This window comes from Mirounga angustirostris, unplaced genomic scaffold, assembly GCF_029215605.1.
Source record: "Mirounga angustirostris isolate CCGP_5_RB_7025 unplaced genomic scaffold, mMirAng1.0.hap1 SCAF_4, whole genome shotgun sequence".
NCBI lineage: Eukaryota > Metazoa > Chordata > Mammalia > Carnivora > Phocidae > Mirounga > Mirounga angustirostris.
In genome coordinates this window covers 187,854,090-187,874,519 of record NW_026991712.1, presented here as the reverse complement: position 1 = coordinate 187,874,519, position 20,430 = coordinate 187,854,090, and the positions used below count along the sequence as shown (strand labels likewise).

Below are 20,430 nucleotides of genomic sequence, written 5' to 3'. Positions count from 1 at the left end.
CCACCAGATGTGGCCCCGCAGGCCCTGGCCAGGGAGGGGTGACAGCACCCTGCTGAGTTGTCGGGCAGTCTCCCCTCCCACTGAGACTCAGGAATGAGACCGGCTGGGGGCAGGTGCCCTGGGAGGGGGTCCACCTCCCGCTCCAGACCTGGAGGGCCCAGCAGCCTCTCTGGGCAGAGCCTGTGTGATCATTAAGCCTCTCTTGCATTTTGCTGGCAAGATCTGGGCTGGGAAGGGGGGATTCAGGTCCTCTGTTTCCCCAAAGTCACTACCCCGAAATACTGCCAAGAAAGGATTCACTGGGGAGGAACACAGATGTTATTAAATGATGTTTATTAGTGGCCTGGACCGGCAAAGAGGAAGGATGTCTGGTTTCCAGTGGTAAGTCAAACACATCTGCACACCTCACGCGGGGCTGAGCTGCATCAGAAAGCCAACGGGCCGGCACTGGGGTCACAGCTGACAGGACGTGCCCCCCCGCCCCGGCCACAGACCCACGCCAGCCAGGACACCCACAGCAGTCGCCGCCCTGAGTGCCCAGGGCTCATGACAAGCCGGAGCCGCCAGCAAAGACGTTTGGTAGGTTTGGGGCTAACAAAACGAGGAAAAGCCACCATCTGGCCCACCTCCTTCAGCCCAGGAGGTGCCCAGAGAGCAGGGCCGGGTCCTACAAAGCGGGCTGGCCGAGCTCTGGGAGAACCACGTGCCTCCGTGAGCTCCCCCCACCCCACGTCTGGTTCTGATGGCTAAATGCATGGGTTCACCGAGCCTCTTGCAAACACTCCCCAAGTCTGCAGAACACGCAAACTCTCTCTCGCAGGTCACAGGACGTGACACCGACGGGGTCACTAAATACCAAAAGCCAGCTGAGTGTCTCGTAACCCCGCCAGACCATGAAGCAGGGAGGTCAGTAAACGCCACCTACCCCGTGGCCAGGGAGGGGTACCTGCGCGCAGAAACAAATGCGAACTCACGGTCTAGGGCCCGAGACACTCAAAACTGGAAATAACCTAAAACACAAAATGCCGAAGAACCGTTCGCACCTGGCCGCGCTCTGTGGCTGCTGGCTTCCAAGTTCACCTTCCGCAGCCACGCCCCTCGCCTGTCCTCTAGCTGGCTGACGACAGAACGTCCCGGCCGGTCCGCAACAGGGAACTGCGCGCGAGCCCGAAGCTGCGCGTTCTGACGTCTGGTCCTCTCTCCGGGGCCGCACGAGGGGACTCTGTCGCGCTTCCCCTAATGCATCCAACCGCAACAGGAAGAAAAAAATGCTTCTGCCAATTCTAAGGTCACCTAAAAAATATTTTTTCCGTAAAAAGATGATGATTTGGGGCAAGCCAGGGACAGGACGTCACTCCACATCGCGGCGGCGCTGCCAGCACAGTGCGGGTTTAAAAGCCGCTGTGTTGTAGGGAAATAACTGGTGCAGTCGCTGAGGTGCACGTCATCTAGCTTCCCGGTGCAGAGCTGAATGTCCAAACCTCTCAGTCTTTTTTCCCCTGAATAAAGGTATTTGCTGTGTTCATGTGATTTCAGAACGTTTTCAACAGTTAATTCTGATATTTGAGTAATTTCGTAGAAAGCGTTAGTAGAATAGTTTGGTGCCAGAAAGGCAAAACGATTCAAGTCTGTGGTAATGTGGCGTCACCGTGACAGGATGGAACCGTCCAGACAACCGAACAGAGGCGTGGATCTTAAAAACCACGGGGTGAGAACGTAACGAATAACTTAACGTCAGCACAACAGGTGCAGCTGAGGACCGCGTGGCGGAGCTGGTGGGCACCCGGCAGCCAGGGCTCAGCGGATCACGGTCACGTGGGGAGCGGCGAGGCCCAGGTCTGTCTTAGAAGGGTACACCACCTTCAGGTGCCCGTCCTCGTCAAGCACCCGGACCTGCTCCACCACCAGTGAGGCGCTCCCGGCCTTTTTGGCACCTGGGCTCCCGCTGGGACCCGGAGGCTGTCCAGAGGCCGCGTCGGCTTCAGGATCTGAAAGCGATCCATCCTCTTTATTTTCTAGTGTGTACTTGTTGATTTCTGCCATTTTCTGCAAAGGAAAAATATTCTTTTAGAGGCAACCGGGGCAGCCGTGCGTGCGAGGGGAGGCAGGAAGATGGAGGGCGCGCTGTCCGTCCCTGTGGCCAGAGTGCCAACTGGGCGAGAGCACGGACTCACCAGCACGAGGGCGTCCATGATCTCTTTACAGGTCTGCAGACTCGTAGCACTTGTTACTTCCAAAAACAGATCAGAAGTTGTTTTCTTAATCTTAAAAAGAAATCAGAGGGGCTTCAGGGAAGAATAAAGTTACCAGAAACATCAGCCAGTGCTCTGAGGAAAAACCTGTAAAAAAGGGTGCCACACAAACTGGGACCGTCCCCTTCCCAAACGGTGGGAACACACACATGGTGACGCTTGGTACAGCACCATGCATGACAGGGACATGGGCTCTGGAGACCAGGGGCCTCTGCGGGCAGCCTGGCGTACGGCCTGCACGGTCTGGCGTGGGGACGGGCCATCACAGACACACGGACACGCACAGGCCCTGCCCGACCTTCGTCTTCTCGCTGTTGGTTATCGGTGGGAAAGAAATCACGTCGCCATCCGCATCCACGAGGCAGGGGTAACTCTCCTTCCCGTCCAGTAAGTGCAGATATCTGCGGGGGGAAAACACGGAGGTGGCTTAACTATGGGAACGCACACCTACGGGTCACACTGGACAAATGCAAGCTCTTGAGACTAATCAGTGTGAGACCAGGGCATCTACGAGCTTGGGAGGAAGACGTGCTAAAGCCTGTCCTCACGTGGGCCTAGCGCAGCAGGCCACCCATACCCCACCCGAGCCGCTGGTGAGGTGGGCAAAATGCTGTAGGCCTGATGGCTTTGCTGTCGTCCGGGTGACCGTGCTAACCTCCCCCGTCCCTGCACACGTGCTGTGGGCAGGACCCCGCCCCTCCCGATAAAGGGCCTGTGCGCTTAAGAAAGCCCGTTCTCCCCAAAGCCGCGTCTGAGCCCCCGCTCTGAGAGAAGAGGCCTGTCTGACACGGTTCCTTTCACCCCACGCGAGTCTCTGAAGCACAGGGAACGAAGTTTGGGAGATTTTAACATCTGTAAGGGACAGCCTCGGGTTATGGCAGCCTGTGAGTGGAGTGGAGGCCGGAGGTGTGCCCCCACGGGGTGGATGCAGCGCCCCGAGGGGAGGCCCCCCGCCCACCTGTGCAGGCCCGACACGTTCTGCCTCTTCTTCTGCTTCCTGTGCTCCTCGGCCTCCAGCTGTAACTGCCGCACCAGGTCCTTGGCCTTGACTTCTTTGCGCCCCAAGGGCACGATCTGTGGGGTGAACACCTGGTGAGGAGCTCAGATGGAACAAGCTCTCCTTACAGCCGCGGCCACCACACGCTGCCGGTCGTCCGCTCACGTGGCCGTCGGCACAGCGTCCCCTCTCGGCTCTACCCTCCATTCTCCCTGTGATGGTGGCGTGAGCACACGGGGCCCCCAGAGGCCCCTCAGGGACCTGCCACACACGCCGGCCCTCCTGAAGCTGGGCTTAACCTTCAACCCGCCACACGCCACGGCGACTCCCAGGCCTGTGGCCCCTGGAAGGCCAAGGGGGGAGGAGCCGGTCAAGCCAGGCGCGCAGCTGGGCTCCCGGACTGCCCGCGGGGACCCCGCCACGGCCCGGGGAGTAACAGACCAATCTAGCTCACACAAGTCAACCCAAATGAGGGGTTCTGCAGTCAGTACATAAACCCGTGTTTGGTGAAAACTGAGCAAATGAAGGAAACCACTTTGAAATCACTCCCTCCTCTGATGAGTGTACTTTCAAACGAACTGCAAACGCGGCCTGTGTGTGACCCGGGGTACTCGCCGGGGGCAGCGTCACTTGCTGCCTGGGAGCGCAGGCACGCTGTGAGAGCGTGCGCGCCTCATGGAAACGCAAAACAGGTGCAAACGGGGAGGGGCATGTACCCTCACCTTGAGGTCGTGTGGCGGGCGGGCAGTGTAGAGCAGGGGCCCGCGCACGGCCCGGAGGTCGTGGGTCGCGATGGTGGCTGCCGTCCTCTTCTCACACACGTCCTCGTGAAGCTTCGTCTGCAACGTGAGACCCGCCGAGCTCAGTGCCCAAGCGCCCCGCACCTGCCCAGCGCGCCACCCCTCTGCCCGCCCATCCTGCACCCTGCCCCTCTGCCTGCCCTGCGCCCTGCCCCTCTGCCTGCTCCCGTGGCCTCCCCCACCCAAAACACATCCTTGGAACTGTCACTGGAAAACTCTTAATCTGTTCAGGGGCAGAATTTTTTCTTTCTGTAACAGAGAATCTGAGACTTCAAAGAACCCTCCCTGAACTAAAATTTGACTGAATAAAAATATGACTTAAGAAGAAAAATATCCCCAGCACGTTTTTCTTCGAAAACACTGATGGTTGAGTTCTAAACTCCTGGCTAGGAGTGCACAGGACACAGACTTCCAGAAAGCTGCATCGTCCCCACGGGGCTGCGGTGGGGGGTCTGCAAACATCAAAGTGGCTTCTACTTTAAAAGCTGGGCAGACTGCATAACTGCATAGAAAAACAAATCACGATGTTCGTCTAGTGTGAGAACAGCTGACGATTTTCATACTATCTTGTAGGAAACGGTCTAAACTACAAAAACCAGAAAATCCCCAGAGACACCAGAAACTCGGGAAACACCGATCTCCCCTTGCAACAAAGCTGACTTCAGAAACAAGGCAGGACTAGAAGGGTCTCTGGATGAGCAGGTGGTGCCCACTCCCACAGGCAGCCCCCGGGACCGAGGCCCAGGTCCGACCTGCTCTGTGCACACAGAGCGACACCGGGCCACCAGCCCCTCTGCCTGCCCGCCCCTGCCCTTCCTGGGCCGCGTGCACCCACCTGGGAGGTGAGGAACCGTCTGAGGGCGTTCCCAGCCTGCAGGTCCATGCCTCTCACGACGGCTCCCACGATGAACGGCCGGACGTCCTTGACCATGGGGCTGACCTGCACGGTCAGCGGGGCGGGGTTCTCAGACACGTGCAGGACCTGGAGCAGCAGTCTGCTGGCGTTGTCCACCTCCTCCTCCTCCCCCTCGACACTCTCCCTCCTCCGTCTCTCGCGCCGTCTCCTGCGGGCCTCTTCCTTCTCCGGGCCGTCCGCCTTGCCCTTGCCCCGCCCGCCGCCCCGGCCTCCGCTGCGCAGGTACTCCAGGATGGACTTGGTCTGGCAGCCGTGCACCATTTTCTCCAGCCGCCGGTCCGTCAGCCTGTTCCCCCGGAAGTTGACCTCCTTGAGCTTGGGGCAGTCGGCCAGCTCCGCTGGGACCTCGCTGAGCTGGTTGTTGGAGAGGTCCAGCGTCTGGGAGGGAGACGGAGGGCCTGCGGTCACACGCTGCCTCCCCGCGCGCTGCCCCACCCCACACGGCCTGTCCCCCGCTCTGCGCCCAGACTGACACCGCGGCCACACAGCCCACGGTGATGGCTGCCCACAACCCCCACGAAACGCTTCCTGCTCCCCTGCGAGGTTCCTTGTGGTGACAACTATCCCAATGGACGAAGGTGACAGAGAAAAGGGAACAGAACGAGGAGAACTTGTGGTTATGAGCAGGTAAGTACTTGAGACGAGAAACAGGTTCCCCACAAAGTGGTGCTCACATTTCTTAAACTAAAGAGTTGAAAAGAAAGAACACAGCATGAGGCACAAGCATTCCTCCTCGTATGTAAACACAAAGCCCCCAGCAGGACGATGCAGCACGCTCAACTCCACCTGTGTGCAGAATGGCGAACCGGCTCAGACGCTGGCCTGGGTTCTCGGCCCCCATCCTGACCCAGGAGGCTACAGGGCCGCGGCTGTCTGCGCCGTAAGGAGGCTCGTGAGGGGCACCTGGGTGGCTCAGTTGGTTAAGCAACTGCCTTCGGCTCAGGTCATGATCCTGGAGTCCCTGGATCGAGTCCTGCATCGGTCTCCCTGCTCGGCGGGGAGTCTGCTTCTCCCTCTGATCCTCCCCCTCTCATGCTCTCTGTCTCCCATTCTCTCTCAGATAAATAAAAAAATCTTTAAAAAAAAAAAAAGGAGGCTCGTGAAACACTATGGCCCATGCAGAAGAACCTGCCGTCGCTATTAATGACCGGGCTTTGGCAAAAACACACGGCTGGCATGAGCATCGCTGACACGATGGAAACCATCAGAACAGCCACCGTGCGGGGGCAGCCCCCCACCCCCGCTATGTGCACACACACACACACAGCAAGCGCTCGTACTGGGTGGGCTAGGCCAGCACCAGTCCTGGGCCTGACTGGGACGTAACAGGCCCCAGCAAGACTGGTGAGGGATTTTGTCACGAGCTGAAAGGGGAGCAAGGGCTGATGATCCAGGAGATGCCGCCTCTTGGCTGGTGGCGGGGACGAGTCAGACCCCGGCTGTGAATGAGGCAGTCCTGGGGCTGCTGAGAAGCCCAGAGCCAGCGCACAGACTCCCAGGCGGGCGAGCACCTGGTGCCGCTGCAGAGCCCCTGCCAGGGCTCAGGAGACAGCGAGCAGCTAGAGCCGGCTTCCAGCTTGCACTCAGGACCGGGGATGACGAGAGGAAGGAAGCACGTAAGCCAGACCTGGCCGTCAGTCCCCTTGGGGGGACCAAGCGGCCCCGAGGGGCTGTGGGCAACACGATTTCCTACAGCTGTGGCCACTCTGCCTCACCGACCGCTCTCCTCGCTCGAGCGGGACTGGGACGGGTGGGGGAGGGGGACCGCATCAGCCCCACCACCGGAGCTTGTGGGCGGCCGTGAAGGGCTGGTGTTCTGAGGTCAGGTCTGGGGTAGCACACAGCAGCTGTGGGGTCCGCCACACTGTCTGAAGGGCTCAGGCCAGCTGGAGGACTCCGTCGGGGTCACATCACTGCTGCAGGAGGCCGGCCGGGTGGATGCCATGTGCCGGCGGCAGAGGAGGAACCGGAGAGGAGGGGAGACTGGGGGGCCGTGCCTCCCCAGCCGCCGCCCCCACCACAGTGGCCAACGGTGTGAGGGTCCTGGGTCAGGGGGCTTCCTTCAGGGCTAATAACGAGCAAATCACGGACATCTCAGAGCAGTAAGCAGGGGCAGCGGTCAGGGCCCAGAGGGCAGCTCAGGCCCTGGGCTGGGCCCCGTGGGAATGTGGACTGGGAGGGGGAGGTGGCAGATCGGGGTTCTGGAAGTTGGGGGCCCTGTAGAAATGTGGACAGTGGCAGGTAAGTGCAGCAGACTCAGTGGGGTTTCACGCCTAGAAAAGGACACTAAGGGAACAAGGGAGCCTCAGGAGGAGCCCTGAGGTGACAGGTAACGTCGGTGCGGACTTTAACTCCTGCAGGAGGGCAGGTCTCTGACCAGGAAGCCGAGTTCGGATTGTGCGTGCCGACCCCCAAAGGGTACGAAAAGCAGAGTAGAATTCACTGCACATGGACCGGCTCCCCGAAACGTGCCTGGAGCCGACACACGAAGACCCCATTTACCCCCTTCCTGCAGGTCACATAGATGGCACTGGGTCTGGGCTGCCGAGCACCTCTGGGAACATCACCGCTGCAGGGCCATATGCTGGGGAAGGGGTGCTAAATCCCTGGCTGTGCGACCCGAGACGAACACGCCACCTCTGGAGGGGCGCTAGGAGCCGTCTTCGTTCCAGCGGGTGTGCCCACCGGAGGGGACCCGAACCCCACCCAGGCACCAAGCAGCCCATCGGGAGGACACGAAGACGGAGGAAGGGCTTCTAAACTTCAGTGTGTCTGCGTGCTGGACGGAGGTTTCGCAATCCAAGTTCAACTTCTCTGTGAATGACGCCTGACCACAGGGGACTCCCACCTGTGAGTGACCCGGGTGGCCCCAATCGGCGCAGGCACCAGCAGGGGCGGGGGGCGGGGGGCGAGAGGGGATGGGGAGACCGGGGCACATCTGTTCCGCCCGTCCCTGTCGGCCGTGGCTGGCCAGAGCCCGTCACCTGTGACGCAGGCAGGAGTGCCGTGAGGGGCCGCCATCCTCGGCGCAGCACTGCCTCGGCAGCTGAGCCCCACGGGTGACAGATCAGTGCAACGACAGGCGCCCCCGGGGAGAAACCCCTCCAGATGCTCCAAGGCCTCCCGTGGGCAGCCAAGCTGAATGGCCAGACAGCAGGACGGCGACAGACCGGGCTCAGTACAGGCCGCTAACCAGCCGGTGAGGTCCGGCACGGAGAGTACTTGGCCATCTCTGGGCTTCCCTGCCACCGGCGGCTGGAGTGGGAGGGAGGGTCGGGCCTTCACGGCAGCCAGGTCTGGGGCCACCGCCTGGGGCAGCTCCCTGGGGGAGGGCGCACTCTGGAAGTGAGGGGAGGGACAGGCAGAGGCCCGAGTGCTACTCTGGTGGCTCCTAGGGAGCAGTGCGCCCCAGGAATTTACCTCCTGCGTGAAGTCTCCCCAGGAACCATCTGCTGGGTGCAGTGGGAGTGCCAGGCGCCAACTCCAAGCCTACGCCTCTTGCAGTCGTGCTCTCAGGAGCCCTGGGCTGCCATGAGCAAGTGCACCAGGCCGCTGGGCAGAGAGCGGCGGCCGCACGTCCCGGAGCGAGCAGCCAGCACAGCGTTCCAGCCAAGCCCAGCCAAGCCCAGCCAAGCCCAGCCCTGCGCTCACCGCCAGGGGAACAGGGCACTCGGGCCCGAGCGAGCACAGCGGCTCCATGCCACCCTGGGCGGGGACCCGTCAGCACGTGAAACAGCTGTCGCTGTTCCCACTCAAGGCTTCGGTCGGTCCTGGAGTCCTCCCCGCTCGAGGCACGGTGGCCGTCCCCGCAAGTCTCCCACAGGCAAGGACCCGGTGCGGGAACCAGCGGCACGGCCACGAGACGCTGAGGCAGCCCACATTTCTGCCTCCGAGCTCGGTTTCCCGCACCCCAGCTGCCTTCCCACAGCAGCTGCAGGGGTGTCTGTCCGCACAACCCCAGCGTGGGCAGCAACACTCTTCACACAGTTCTACGAGCACGGCTCACGGGGGCATCATTTTAGAAAGGCCCCCGGAGGACATCTGAACCCGAGAGATTCCAGCTAGCTCTGGCACCACACCCTCCACGACAGGGACAGGCCCCCTCAGGTGGGAGAGACCCACGGAAGCCTAGCAACGGCGGGGGAAAGGGCGGCAGAGGAGACAGCCCCCGAACGACGGGGTCAGGACACACGAAGGCCACGGGCATCGCTGGTGGGTGCCACGCACGTGGTACAGAACACTCAAAACAAACCTAACCACCGGAAGACATCCTGGATCGGAAGAGAAGTGGAACAAGGGACTTTGCACTCACACGACCTGTACTCAGCTGCGTATCTGGTACACCGACCTCCCGGAAAACCGGGAGAGCCCACAGGTGGGAAGATGGCGTACACGGACGGGGTTGTCCGTGTTCTGTCCCCTCAGCCACAAAGCGAAGCCTCCAGCCCTGGATGACCACAGTGCCCCGGGAGTCACCCCCACAGCCTCGCGCTGCAAATGCCAGCAAGCACATGGCACAGACACGTACACACACATCCATACACGCGTACGCACACGCATTCAGATCTGTACAGACATAACACATGTCTGTAAGATCAGCTGACGGTATCTTAAGAGTAACTTCTGCCGAAATAAACCAGTTGTTGAACCGCAGACATTCTATTGTGTAAGAAAGTCTGCATTAAAAGGATGGAAAGTAGGAGTAAGAAGAAATACAGATCGGGGGCGCCTGGGTGGCTCAGTTGTTAAGCGTCTGCCTTCGGCTCAGGTCACGATCATAGAGACCTGGGATCAGGCCCCACATCGGGCTCCCTGCTCGGCGGGAAGCCTGCTTCTCCCTCTCCCGCTCCCCCTGCTTGTGTTCCCTCTCTCGCTGTGTCTCTCTCTGTCAAATAAATAAATAAAATCTTTACAAAAAAAAAAAAAGGATGAAAAGTAGGAGTAAGAAGAAATACAGATCGGGGGCGCCTGGGTGGCTCAGTCGGTTAAGCGTCTGCCTTCGGCTCAGGTCATGATCCCAGGGTCCTGGGATCGAGCCCCGCATTGGGCTCCCTGCTCGGTGGGAGGCCTGCTTCTCCCTCTCTCTCTGCTTGCCTGCCGCTCCCCCTGCTTGTGCTCTCTCTCTCTGTGTCAAATAAATAAAATCTTAAAAAAAAAAAAGAAATACAGATCGGCCTCTTTAAGGACGAAAGGGGGAGACACAGGGGAGACGGTGCTGGACAGGAGCCTCTAGACTGGCCTGAGGTGTGGCCGGGAAACTTCCACCCTCCCCAGTCCTGCGCAGCGGGCTCAAGGGGCACCTGTGCCGCCAAGCGCTAGGCTGGGGCCCGCGGAGGAGTAAGCACGCAGCTCCCGGCGGCGGAGTGTCCGGGAAAACCCCAAGCACTTGCTGCTGCCTGCGGGCAGCCCCTCCCGGCCTCCGCTAAGCAGGAGCAATGCCTCCTCCCCTGGACGGCAGTCGTCAGGGCGCAGGGAAATACCCTACTCGCGGCCCCAGCGCGCCGCCCTGCGCGAATGCCTGCTGCGCCCCATCCGAGCCTCGCCGGGGGCCGCCTCCCCACCACGGTCCCGGAATCACGAGTGCCTGGAGCCTGCGACGCTCGGCCAGGGGGCCCTGCTGCTGCCCTGCTCCCGACCGGGGAGGGGCCGAGCCCGCTGCCTACCCGACGACGGGGCGCGGGGCGCGGCGCCCGGGGGGAGCCACGCCCGCGAGGCGGAGGCGGAGGCTGGAGGCCCCGGCCCGGGAGGCGGCCCGGCTCCGCGCGCAGCCCCGCCCGCCCCGCCGCTCCCCGCCGACCTTGAGCGAGGCCAGGTGCGCGATGCCGGGGCTGAGCGCGCGGAGGCAGTTGTCGGCGGCCGCCAGCTCGCTGAGCAGCGGCAGCGCGCCGGGACGGAAGAGCTCGGCGGGGAAGGCGTCCAGGCGGTTGCCCGTGAGGTTGAGCGTCTGCAGGCGCGGCGCGCAGCGCGCCAGGTCGGCGGGCAGCTCGCGCAGCCGGTTGCCGCTGAGGTTGAGGCTCTGCAGCCGCGGGAGGCCCGGCGGCTCGGCGGGGCCCAGGCCCTGGCCCGGCGGCAGCGCCTCCAGCGCGTTGCCCGACAGGTCGAGCACGCGCAGCGCGGGCAGCGGGCCGAGCTCGGGGCTCAGGCCGGGCCCCAGCGCGTTGCGCCGCAGCACGAGGCTGTGCAGCTGCGGGAGGCCCTGCGCCAGGCCCGGGCCCGGCTCGCGCAGGCTCCCGCAGCCGCTCACCTCCAGGTAGTGCAGCAGCGGCAGCGTGAAGAGCCGCGGCGGCAGCCGCCCGCCCGCCGCGCGCACGCGCTGCTCCAGCCCGGGCCCCGCCAGCAGCAGCTCGCGCCGCCGCTCGCGCTCGGCCAGCTCCAGCTCGGGCCAGCCCTCGGGCGCGGGGGCCGCCGCCGCCGCCATCGCGCCGCCGCTGCAGGGGCGCTTCCGGGGCACGACGCGTCACTTCCGGCCCGGGCCGGAAGGGGAGCGGGCGCGGGGAGGTGCCTCGTGGAGGGGGGGGGCTCCGCGGGCGTCCGGGGCCGCTCGGGGGCCGGGACCCAGCGCCCGGCGGGGTCGCCGCACCCCCCCACCCCGTCCGACCCCGAGCAGTGATGGCCGCCCCCGACCCCCACCCCGTCCGACCCCGAGCAGTGATGGCCGACCCCGACCCCCACCCTGGTCCGACCCCGAGCAGTCATGGCCGCCCCCGACCCCCACCCTGGTCCGACCCTGATCAGTGAAGCCCCCCCCCCGGTCCGACCCCGAGCAGTGATGGCCGCCCCCCGCCCCACCCTGTCCGACCCCCACCCCGTCCGACCCCGAGCAGTGATGGCCCCCCCCACCCCGGTCCGACCCCGAGCAGTGATGGCCGCCCCCCGCCCCACCCTGTCCGACCCCCACCCTGTCCGACCCCGAGCAGTGATGGCCCCCCCCACCCCGGTCCGACCCCGAGCAGTCATGGCCGCCCCCGACCCCCACCCTGGTCCGACCCTGATCAGTGAAGCCCGCCCCCCCGGTCCGACCCCGAGCAGTGATGGCCGCCCCCCACCCCACCCTGTCCGACCCCCACCCCGTCCGACCCCGAGCAGTGATGGCCGCCCCCCGCCCCACCCTGTCCGACCCCCACCCTGTCCGACCCCGAGCAGTGATGGCCCCCCCCACCCCGGTCCGACACCGAGCAGTCATGGCCGCCCCCGACCCCCACCCTGGTCCGACCCTGATCAGTGAAGCCCGCCCCCCCGGTCCGACCCCGAGCAGTGATGGCCGCCCCCCACCCCACCCTGTCCGACCCCCACCCCGTCCGACCCCGAGCAGTGATGGCCCCCCCCACCCCGGTCCGACCCCGAGCAGTGATGGCCGACCCCGACCCCCACCCTGGTCCGACCCCGAGCAGTCATGGCCGCCCCCGACCCCCACCCTGGTCCGACCCTGATCAGTGAAGCCCCCCCCCCCGGTCCGACCCCGAGCAGTGATGGCCGCCCCCCGCCCCACCCTGTCCGACCCCCACCCCGTCCGACCCCGAGCAGTGATGGCCCCCCCCACCCCGGTCCGACCCCGAGCAGTCATGGCCGCCCCCGACCCCCACCCTGGTCCGACTCTGATCAGTGAAGCCCCCCCCCCCCGGTCCGACCCCGAGCAGTGATGGCCGCCCCCCGCCCCACCCTGTCCGACCCCCACCCCGTCCGACCCCGAGCAGTGATGGCCCCCCCCACCCCGGTCCGACCCCGAGCAGTCATGGCCGCCCCCGACCCCCACCCTGGTCCGACTCTGATCAGTGAAGCCCCCCCCCCCCGGTCCGACCCCGAGCAGTGATGGCCCCCCCCACCCCGGTCCGACCCCGAGCAGTCATGGCCGCCCCCGACCCCCACCCTGGTCCGACCCTGATCAGTGAAGCCCCCCCCCCCCGGTCCGACCCCGAGCAGTGATGGCCGCCCCCCGCCCCACCCTGTCCGACCCCCACCCCGTCCGACCCCGAGCAGTGATGGCCGACCCCGACCCCCACCCTGTCCGACCCCCACCCCGTCCGACCCCGAGCAGTGATGGCCCCCCCCACCCCGGTCCGACCCCGAGCAGTGATGGCCGCCCCCCACCCCCACCCTGTCCGACCCCCACCCCGTCCGACCCCGAGCAGTGATGGCCCCCCCCACCCCGGTCCGACCCCGAGCAGTCATGGCCGCCCCCGACCCCCACCCTGTCCGACCCCCACCCTGTCCGACCCCGAGCAGTGATGGCCCCCCCCACCCCGGTCCGACCCCGAGCAGTGATGGCCGCCCCCGACCCCCACCCTGTCCGACCCCCACCCCGTCCGACCCCGAGCAGTGATGGCCCCCCCCACCCCGGTCCGACCCTGATCAGTGAAGCCCCACCCCGCCCCACCCGGGTCTGACCCTGAGCCGTGATGGCCTTACCCTCCCGCCCCCCTCCGGGTCCTGGCCCATGCCCACGCAGTGATGGCCCCCCAACCCCAGATACGGCCCTAAGCAGTGATGGCCCCCCCACCCTGGTCCAACCCCAAGCAGTGAAGCCCCACCCCGCCCCACCCGGGTCTGACCCTGAGCAGTCCAGGGGCGCCTGGGTGGCTTGGTCCATCGGTTAAGCTGCCGACTCTTCATTTTGGCTCAGGTCATGATCTCTCGACCTTGAGATTGAGCCCTGTGTCCTCTGCGCTGGGCGTGGAGTCTACTTGAGATTCTCTCTCCCTCTTCCTCTGCCCCTTCCTGCTCACACACTCTCTCCCTCTCTTTCTTAAAAATAATTTAAAAAGGGCGCCTGGGTGGCTCAGATGGTTCAGCGTCTGCCTTCGGCTCAGGTCATGATCCCAGGGTCCTGGGATCGAGTCCCACATCGGGCTCCCGGCTCAGTGGGGAGCCTGCTTCTCCCTCTGACCCTCTCCCCTCTCATGCTGTTTCCCTCTCGCTTGCTCTCTAAAAAATAAATAAAATCTTTAAAAATAATAATAATAATTTAAAAAGACAACATAGGCATCACTTAAGCAGCACATATGTCGTCACGCACTGAAATCAAGTTCTCAGACAAGCATCTGAGCGGCCCTGCAGGACTGCCTCTGCCAGAGGCAGCCTCAGCTGGATTCTGCTCATAGCTTTTATTTGTTTTTTTATCAGAAAAGCAAGGACAGATGCCTCCAAGCGTGGGAAAGGAGTACACAGGGATGGCAAATATCTTGAGGCAGGCTTGCATTTTCCCCGACGACGTGTAGGCACGCAGGGAGGCAGTCACGGGATAAGGGAGGAGCAGGAAGGGGGGATGACGGTTACATTCTTTCCTAGCTCCTAACCTATGCCCTGCCCCTGGGGATCGTGGGATCCTGTGCCTTCTGGGCCATTGCTTTCAACAGCCGGAGGCCAGGAACGCTGCTGACGTTTCAGCTGCTTCCACACTCACCCCGTAGGGCTTACAATATTCTAAGAATAACTCCACAGTCCCCCTTTTTGTTTAGTGGGATATGTAGGTGGGCTATTTAAGGGGGTGGCGAGGATCTGTGTGGTCGCTACAAGTGTGTTTCGGGTCCTCTAGGCAGAACAGCAGGAGAGGCTTGCCTTGATGACTATAACGAGAAAGATTATTAAAAGCAGTATAGCCATGTAAAACCAAGAGCGGAGATTGAGCTCAGAGAACCAGTTTTTTGGATAGAGCCAGGTAGAAATATCATTGAGAGTATTAATGGTAGCTTGTTGGCTTTCTTGTTGGAGTTCCTGTATTTGTGCTTTTAGATTTTCTTTTAGATTTTAGATATTTAGATTTTCTTTTAGATTTTAGATATTTAGTTTTAGATTTTCAATGGAGAGGGGCGCCTGGGTGGCTCAGTGAGTTAAGGGTCTGCCTTCGGCTCAGGTCATGATCCCGGGGTCCTGGGATCGAGTCCCGCATCGGGCTCCCTGCTCTGCGGGGAGCCTGCTTCTCCCTCTCCTACTCCCCCTGCTTGGGTTCCCTCTCTCGCTGTGTCTCTCTCTGTCAAATAAATAAATAAATACATCTTTAAAAAAAAAAATGTCTGTCTAGTTGTATGTGATTAATAGTAAACAGTGCCTTCATTATTCTCGTTTGGGGGGCCTCAATCCCCCCCTTTTTTATGCAGAAGTAGTTTCAAGATACCATTGGCACGTGTGACAATGGCTTGACCTGGAGGATTTCGGGAGAATGCCAGGAGAATGTGTGATTCCCCAATCATTTAGGAGTTGGGTTATGCGATGGGACGTACAAGCCAGGCCGTTGTCTGTTTTCAGGTTTTGGGGGATGCCCATTATGGCCAAGCATTCCAAGAGATGATTAATGACATGAGAGGAGCCTTCACCGCTCTGAGCGGAGGCCCATAGACATCCAGAGTAAGTATCAATAGTAACATGTACCCATTGTAGTTGTCCAAATGAGGGGAAGTGGGTCACATCCATTCACCGTCGTCGATTGGTGGATAAACCACGGGGATTGACTCCTCCAGGAAGATGAGCAGAAGAAAATTGTTGGCAGCCGGGACAGGAGCGTATGATGTGTTTTGCTTGTGAAAGAGAGATAGAAAACGGTGTAGCCAAAGCCCCTGCCCCTTGGTGAAAAGAGGAGTGAGAATCCGAGGCAGAGGAGAATAAAGATCCGGTAAGTAAGGAATCAGCAAAATTGTTACCCTCCGTAAAAGGACCGGGGAGATGAGAATGACTGAGCATGTGAAGGACAAACAATGGGGAAAACCTGTGTTGTAACAATGCCCGAGCTTCAAGAAACATAGATAGTAGAGGGCGATCGGTGCGTGTGTGTGTGTTAAGAGTGGTGGTCGGGAGGTCCGTCAATAACTGTGCCATCAATTGGGAGTCTGTTGTTAGATTAATAGGTGCTTGAGAAAAGATCTTTAGAGCAAGAATGGCAGTAGCCAATTCTGCTCTGTGAGTGGGTGTGGTAAAGGCTTATAAGCATATTTTCATGTACTCCCCTGTTGCCATGTTACAGCCCCTCTTGCGGCTGTTTTGGAGCCGACATGGACACTGCAAGAGCATCAAAGAAGGTTTTATTAGAAATGAGAGAGTAGGGCGCCTGGGTGACTCAGTCGGTTAAGCGACTGCCTTCGGCTCAGGTCATGATCCCGGGGTCCCGGGATCGAGTCCCACATCGGGCTCCCTGTTCGGCGGGAAGCCTGCTTCTCCCTCTCCCACTCCTCCTACTTGTATTCCCTGTCTCACTGTGTCTCTCTCTATCAAATAAATAAAATCTTAAAAAAAAAAAAAATACAGGCGCCTGGGTGGCTCAGTCGGTTAAGCGACTGCCTTCGGCTCAGGTCATGATCCCGGAGTCCCGGGATCGAGTCCCGCATCGGGCTCCCTGCTCGGCAGGGAGTCTGCTTCTCCCTCTAACCCTACCCCCCCTTGCGCTCTCTCTCTCACTCTCTCTCTCTCTCAAATAAATAAATAAAATCTTTAAAAAAAAAAAAAAAGAGGGGCGCCTGGGTGGCTCAGATGGTTAAGCGTCTGCTTTTGACTCGGGTCATGATCCCAGGGTCCTGGGATCGAGTCCCGCATTGGGCTCCCTGCTGGGCGGGGAGCCTGCTTCTCTCCCTCTGCCTCTGCCTCTGCCTCTCTCTCTCTCTCACTTTCATGAATAAATAAATTTAAAAAAATTAAAAAAAAAAAAAGAAATGAGAGAGTAGGAGGACAGGTGGAAATATTTGAGGCTCTAGATATGTTTATCTGAGGGCAATGAGAAGATAAATTGACCCATAAAATTAGCCATTGCAATTTGGAACTTTTCATCGTGTATCCATAGATTATCCATTTCTTCTTTGCTGACGCCTAGGTAGATAGATTGGGGATCAAAGCCAGTTAGCTGAATTATTCTTTTCCGACCTCTCGTAGGAGCTGTAATCAGAGAGAGATGAGAGGCGACCCTATGTTTGGGTTGCGCTGGGAGGAAAAGTCATTCAAGAACAAGGCATTTATCAGGCAGGACTTGGCAGATTATCCCCATAGGGGAGTGAGGGGTGTTTAAGACAAGGAAAGTTATGCCGGCAGAGGGATCTCTGGAGTCTAATGAAGTAGAGGTTAGTCGTTGGGAGAGAAGATCTAGTTGTTGTTTTGCTCGAGGCATCATGGATCGTGTGGACGCATCATGGATCGTGTAACTCCCTGTAATAAGTTAAAAAGGGAGGTCAGTTGGCAAGTAGGAATTTCTAAAGTGGGACGCAGCAGATTAATGTGTCCGAGGAATTGCCGCAGTGAGCTAAAAGTTAGGTGGCGACAGAAAACGGATAGCCATCTATCGAGGAGTGACTGCAACACGAGCTTATACCTCAGATATTTCCATGGAGCTGTGTTTGTATTTTCTCAGGAGCGATGAGCAAACCGGCGGCAGTGACTGAATCAATAAGAAACTGTAAACATGTATGGAGAAGGTGTTATTATCTGAAGCAAGCAGGATATCATCTGTGTAGTGGTAAGTATTTGTGGTAATCTATTTCGGGCAGGTCAAAAGGCTGCACTAACAAAAGACTGACACATGGGGGGTGGGGCTCTTCATCATCCCCTGGGGCAGATCCTTCTATCGGTGTCTTTGTACAGCTCTGCGATTGTTGATCGTGGGGACAGAGAAGGCAAATTTTTCTTTATCCTCAGGGTGCAAGGGAATAGTAAAGAAGCAATCTTTGAGATCAGTCACAATGAGATTTTGAGTTGAAGGGAGTAAGGAAGGATTTGGAAGACCAAACTGCAAGGGCCCCGTGGGAATCATTTGAGCATTAACTTCCCGTAAATCATGTAGCAATCTCCATTTGCCTGATTTTGGGGGCGGATACAAAAGATAGGAGCATTCCACGGGCTGGTAGAGGGTTCTCTGTGCTCACGAGTTAATTCCACGAGGGTTAATAGGTGTTTTAGTTTGTCCCCTTTTATAGGCCATTGCTCCACCCAAGCAGGGAGACCTGGTTTTTCCAAGACAGCTTGAGTGGGGGCGGTTTCTGTAGCGGTGGCCGTCAGGATAAATTTGTCTGTAAGGGAAGATTCCATTGCTTTAGGAAGTCTCTTCCCCAGAGAGAAACGGGGATGTTTAGAACAAAAGGGCTTACGATGGCTCGATGCCCTTCCACATCAATGCATCCGACAGGACATTTACTTTGTAGGGGACCGTCTTGGCCCCCTATTCCGGTAAGAGTTTGTGAACGGGGCGCAAGGGGAATTTCTGTTGGCCAGTCTGGGGCTCAAATGACAGCTACATCGGCCCCAGGATCTATTAAGCCTTTAACAGTTCTTTTTGCAATTGTGATTTGTAAGGCGGGTCACGTGTCCTGTATGGGCACAGCCCCAAAGGCTTCACGCTTGGCGTTGGTACTGCGAAAGCCCTTATCACGTCTTCGTATATTTTGACTATTTGGGGGCCCAATAAGGAAGCAGAAGCCAATGTGCTACTTTGGGCTGTGCCCATATTTCTGCCTAAGCAAAGGAAGTCAACATTATTTGAATTTCCCCTGTATAATCAGAATCAATAACCCCAGGGAGAACGAATATGCCTCTCATAATTGCGCTGGAGTGCCCCCAAATCATTCCTACCTTTTTGACAAAGGACTAAATATGCCTGTTGGGGCCTTTTTTACTTCCCCAGCACTATTAAGGGTCACACCACAAGCAAGAGGCAGGTCCATCCTGTGTTGCCTGCAGCAGCAGCGACCAAGTCTATCACTCGGTGTCGTCTGGGGCGAAGGGGTGGTTGAACATTTTGGGGGTCCGTTCCTTTGTGTTGACATTTCACATTTGGGCTTTTGGGTTTGAGGATTGGTTCCGGGTTTGCATCGCTCGTTCCCGCGCCCCTCTTCAAGTTTCCCGACAGCGGGTTTCCCTGCGAGTCGGATTTGGAAGGGCATTGGTTAGTCCAGTGATAATCCCATTTTACATTTGGGGCATTTTTGAGTGGGACGTTTCCGCTCTTGTTGTCGGCATGGTTTCTGAAAATGTCCCTCTTTGCCGCGTTTAAAGTATTTAAGGCGGAGGTGAGCAATACTGCCTTATGAGACTCTGTGCCCACATTTTGGCAGGCTCGGCTCATTTCCACAATATTGGGGCGCTGGCCTCTTACAGGTGCCAGAACCTTTTGGCAGTCCTGATTGGCAATTTCATCGGCCAGCTGAGCAGTTAGAAGTGTTTGTGCATCAGTATTATCCACTTGCCTTGCTATAGCAGTTTGCAGTCTCTCTAGAAAAGTTATACAGGGTTCACTGGCTCCTTGCCGAATGGTAGCGAACGAGCCAGATGGGGTAGGAGAATCTGGAATCCGGGACCGGGCCTTAACGGCAGCGTCTGCTATTTGCGAAATGCCCTTCGACCCAAATAACTTGGGCGTCCACAGTCCTTAAGGCCCTTCTCCTAATAACTTTTCAATTCCAATAGGTACGTTACTTGTCAAGTTGTCCACGGCAGTTATCTGAGCAGCGCCTCGATATTCTCGTAGCCATAAAGAATATTGGGCGGTGTTAAGAACCATTTTGACCAATGTTTTCCAGTCCCAACGGGTCATCTCCTAACCACCACTGATCCCTTCTGTGATACCCTTTGTGAAAGTACTTGAGGGCCCATTCCCACGGATGCTCCGACGGAGCTCCCGGAGGCCCTGGGATGCTCCGTGATCGTGTGGTGGAGCTTGTCCCTGCACTCCAAGGACAGGACGTGCTCCAATAAAGCCTTCTTGTTCTTGGGCTTCCTTTTTTTTTGGTATTCCTTTACTATCTTTCCTACCAAGGAAAAGGAGGCACTCTCCTCGACAGCTTTATTTTCTGCCTCTGGGGAGGGCGGAGAAGGAGAAGGCAATTTATCAGGGGGATATTATTGGAGCTTCCAGTGGGGTGGTAGGGGCTACATTCACGGGGCTGTTGCCGTGACTGGGGGCTGCGTCGGCGGATCTGAAGGGGGAGGAATGAGGTCTTGCCAATTAGTTTTAGCTGGTTTTTTTCTGTAAAGAGTGGATAGCTATCCGGCAGAGATCCCATGTATGCAAATGAGAAGCTGTAACGGGACCCAGTGCATTTTTTAGCCATCTGCCCACACGTTCCCAGTCCTCAACTGAACGGGAGCCCTATGCTGATCTATTACTGACAACAATCGTATTAAATCCTTATCAGTTACTTTGCATGCTGTAAGGTGCAGAAGCACTCGCACTTGCTCCTTATGGACAGCCTGTTGCCTACTTAAAGATGTTCCCATAACTAACACATTTATAACAGAAAAACAGATCAGAGAGAAATTGAAAGTAAAATCCTGCACGCCTGAAAGAAAAATGTGAGTTCAACCGTCACTCCGTCGCAGGCATCAAGCACCGTACTTCCTACCTGGATGAGCGCACATCCTCTCCCTGTCTCGGGCTTGAGGAGTGATGTGCAGGATGAGGATTATATCGAGTCCTGAACAAAATCCCTGTTCGGGCGCCAAATGTCGTCACGCACTGAAATCAAGTTCTCAGACAAGCATCTGAGCGGCCCTGCAGGA

At 59.0% G+C, this 20,430-nt stretch overlaps 1 protein-coding gene across 1 annotated transcript; it reads right to left on the bottom strand.

Annotated features, from left to right (window-relative positions):
• Positions 1-316: 316 nt before the first annotated feature.
• Positions 317-11,443, bottom strand: LRRC47 (leucine rich repeat containing 47). The gene is made up of 7 exons (XM_045898858.2): positions 10,763-11,443; positions 4,885-5,343; positions 3,972-4,088; positions 3,211-3,326; positions 2,551-2,653; positions 2,175-2,264; positions 317-2,046 (listed from the first exon to the last, which is right to left on the bottom strand). Exons 1-7 carry the CDS (start codon positions 11,381-11,383, stop codon positions 1,798-1,800), a joined length of 1,755 nt encoding a protein of 584 aa, XP_045754814.1. The 5' UTR covers positions 11,384-11,443; the 3' UTR covers positions 317-1,797.
• Positions 11,444-20,430: the final 8,987 nt, after the last annotated feature.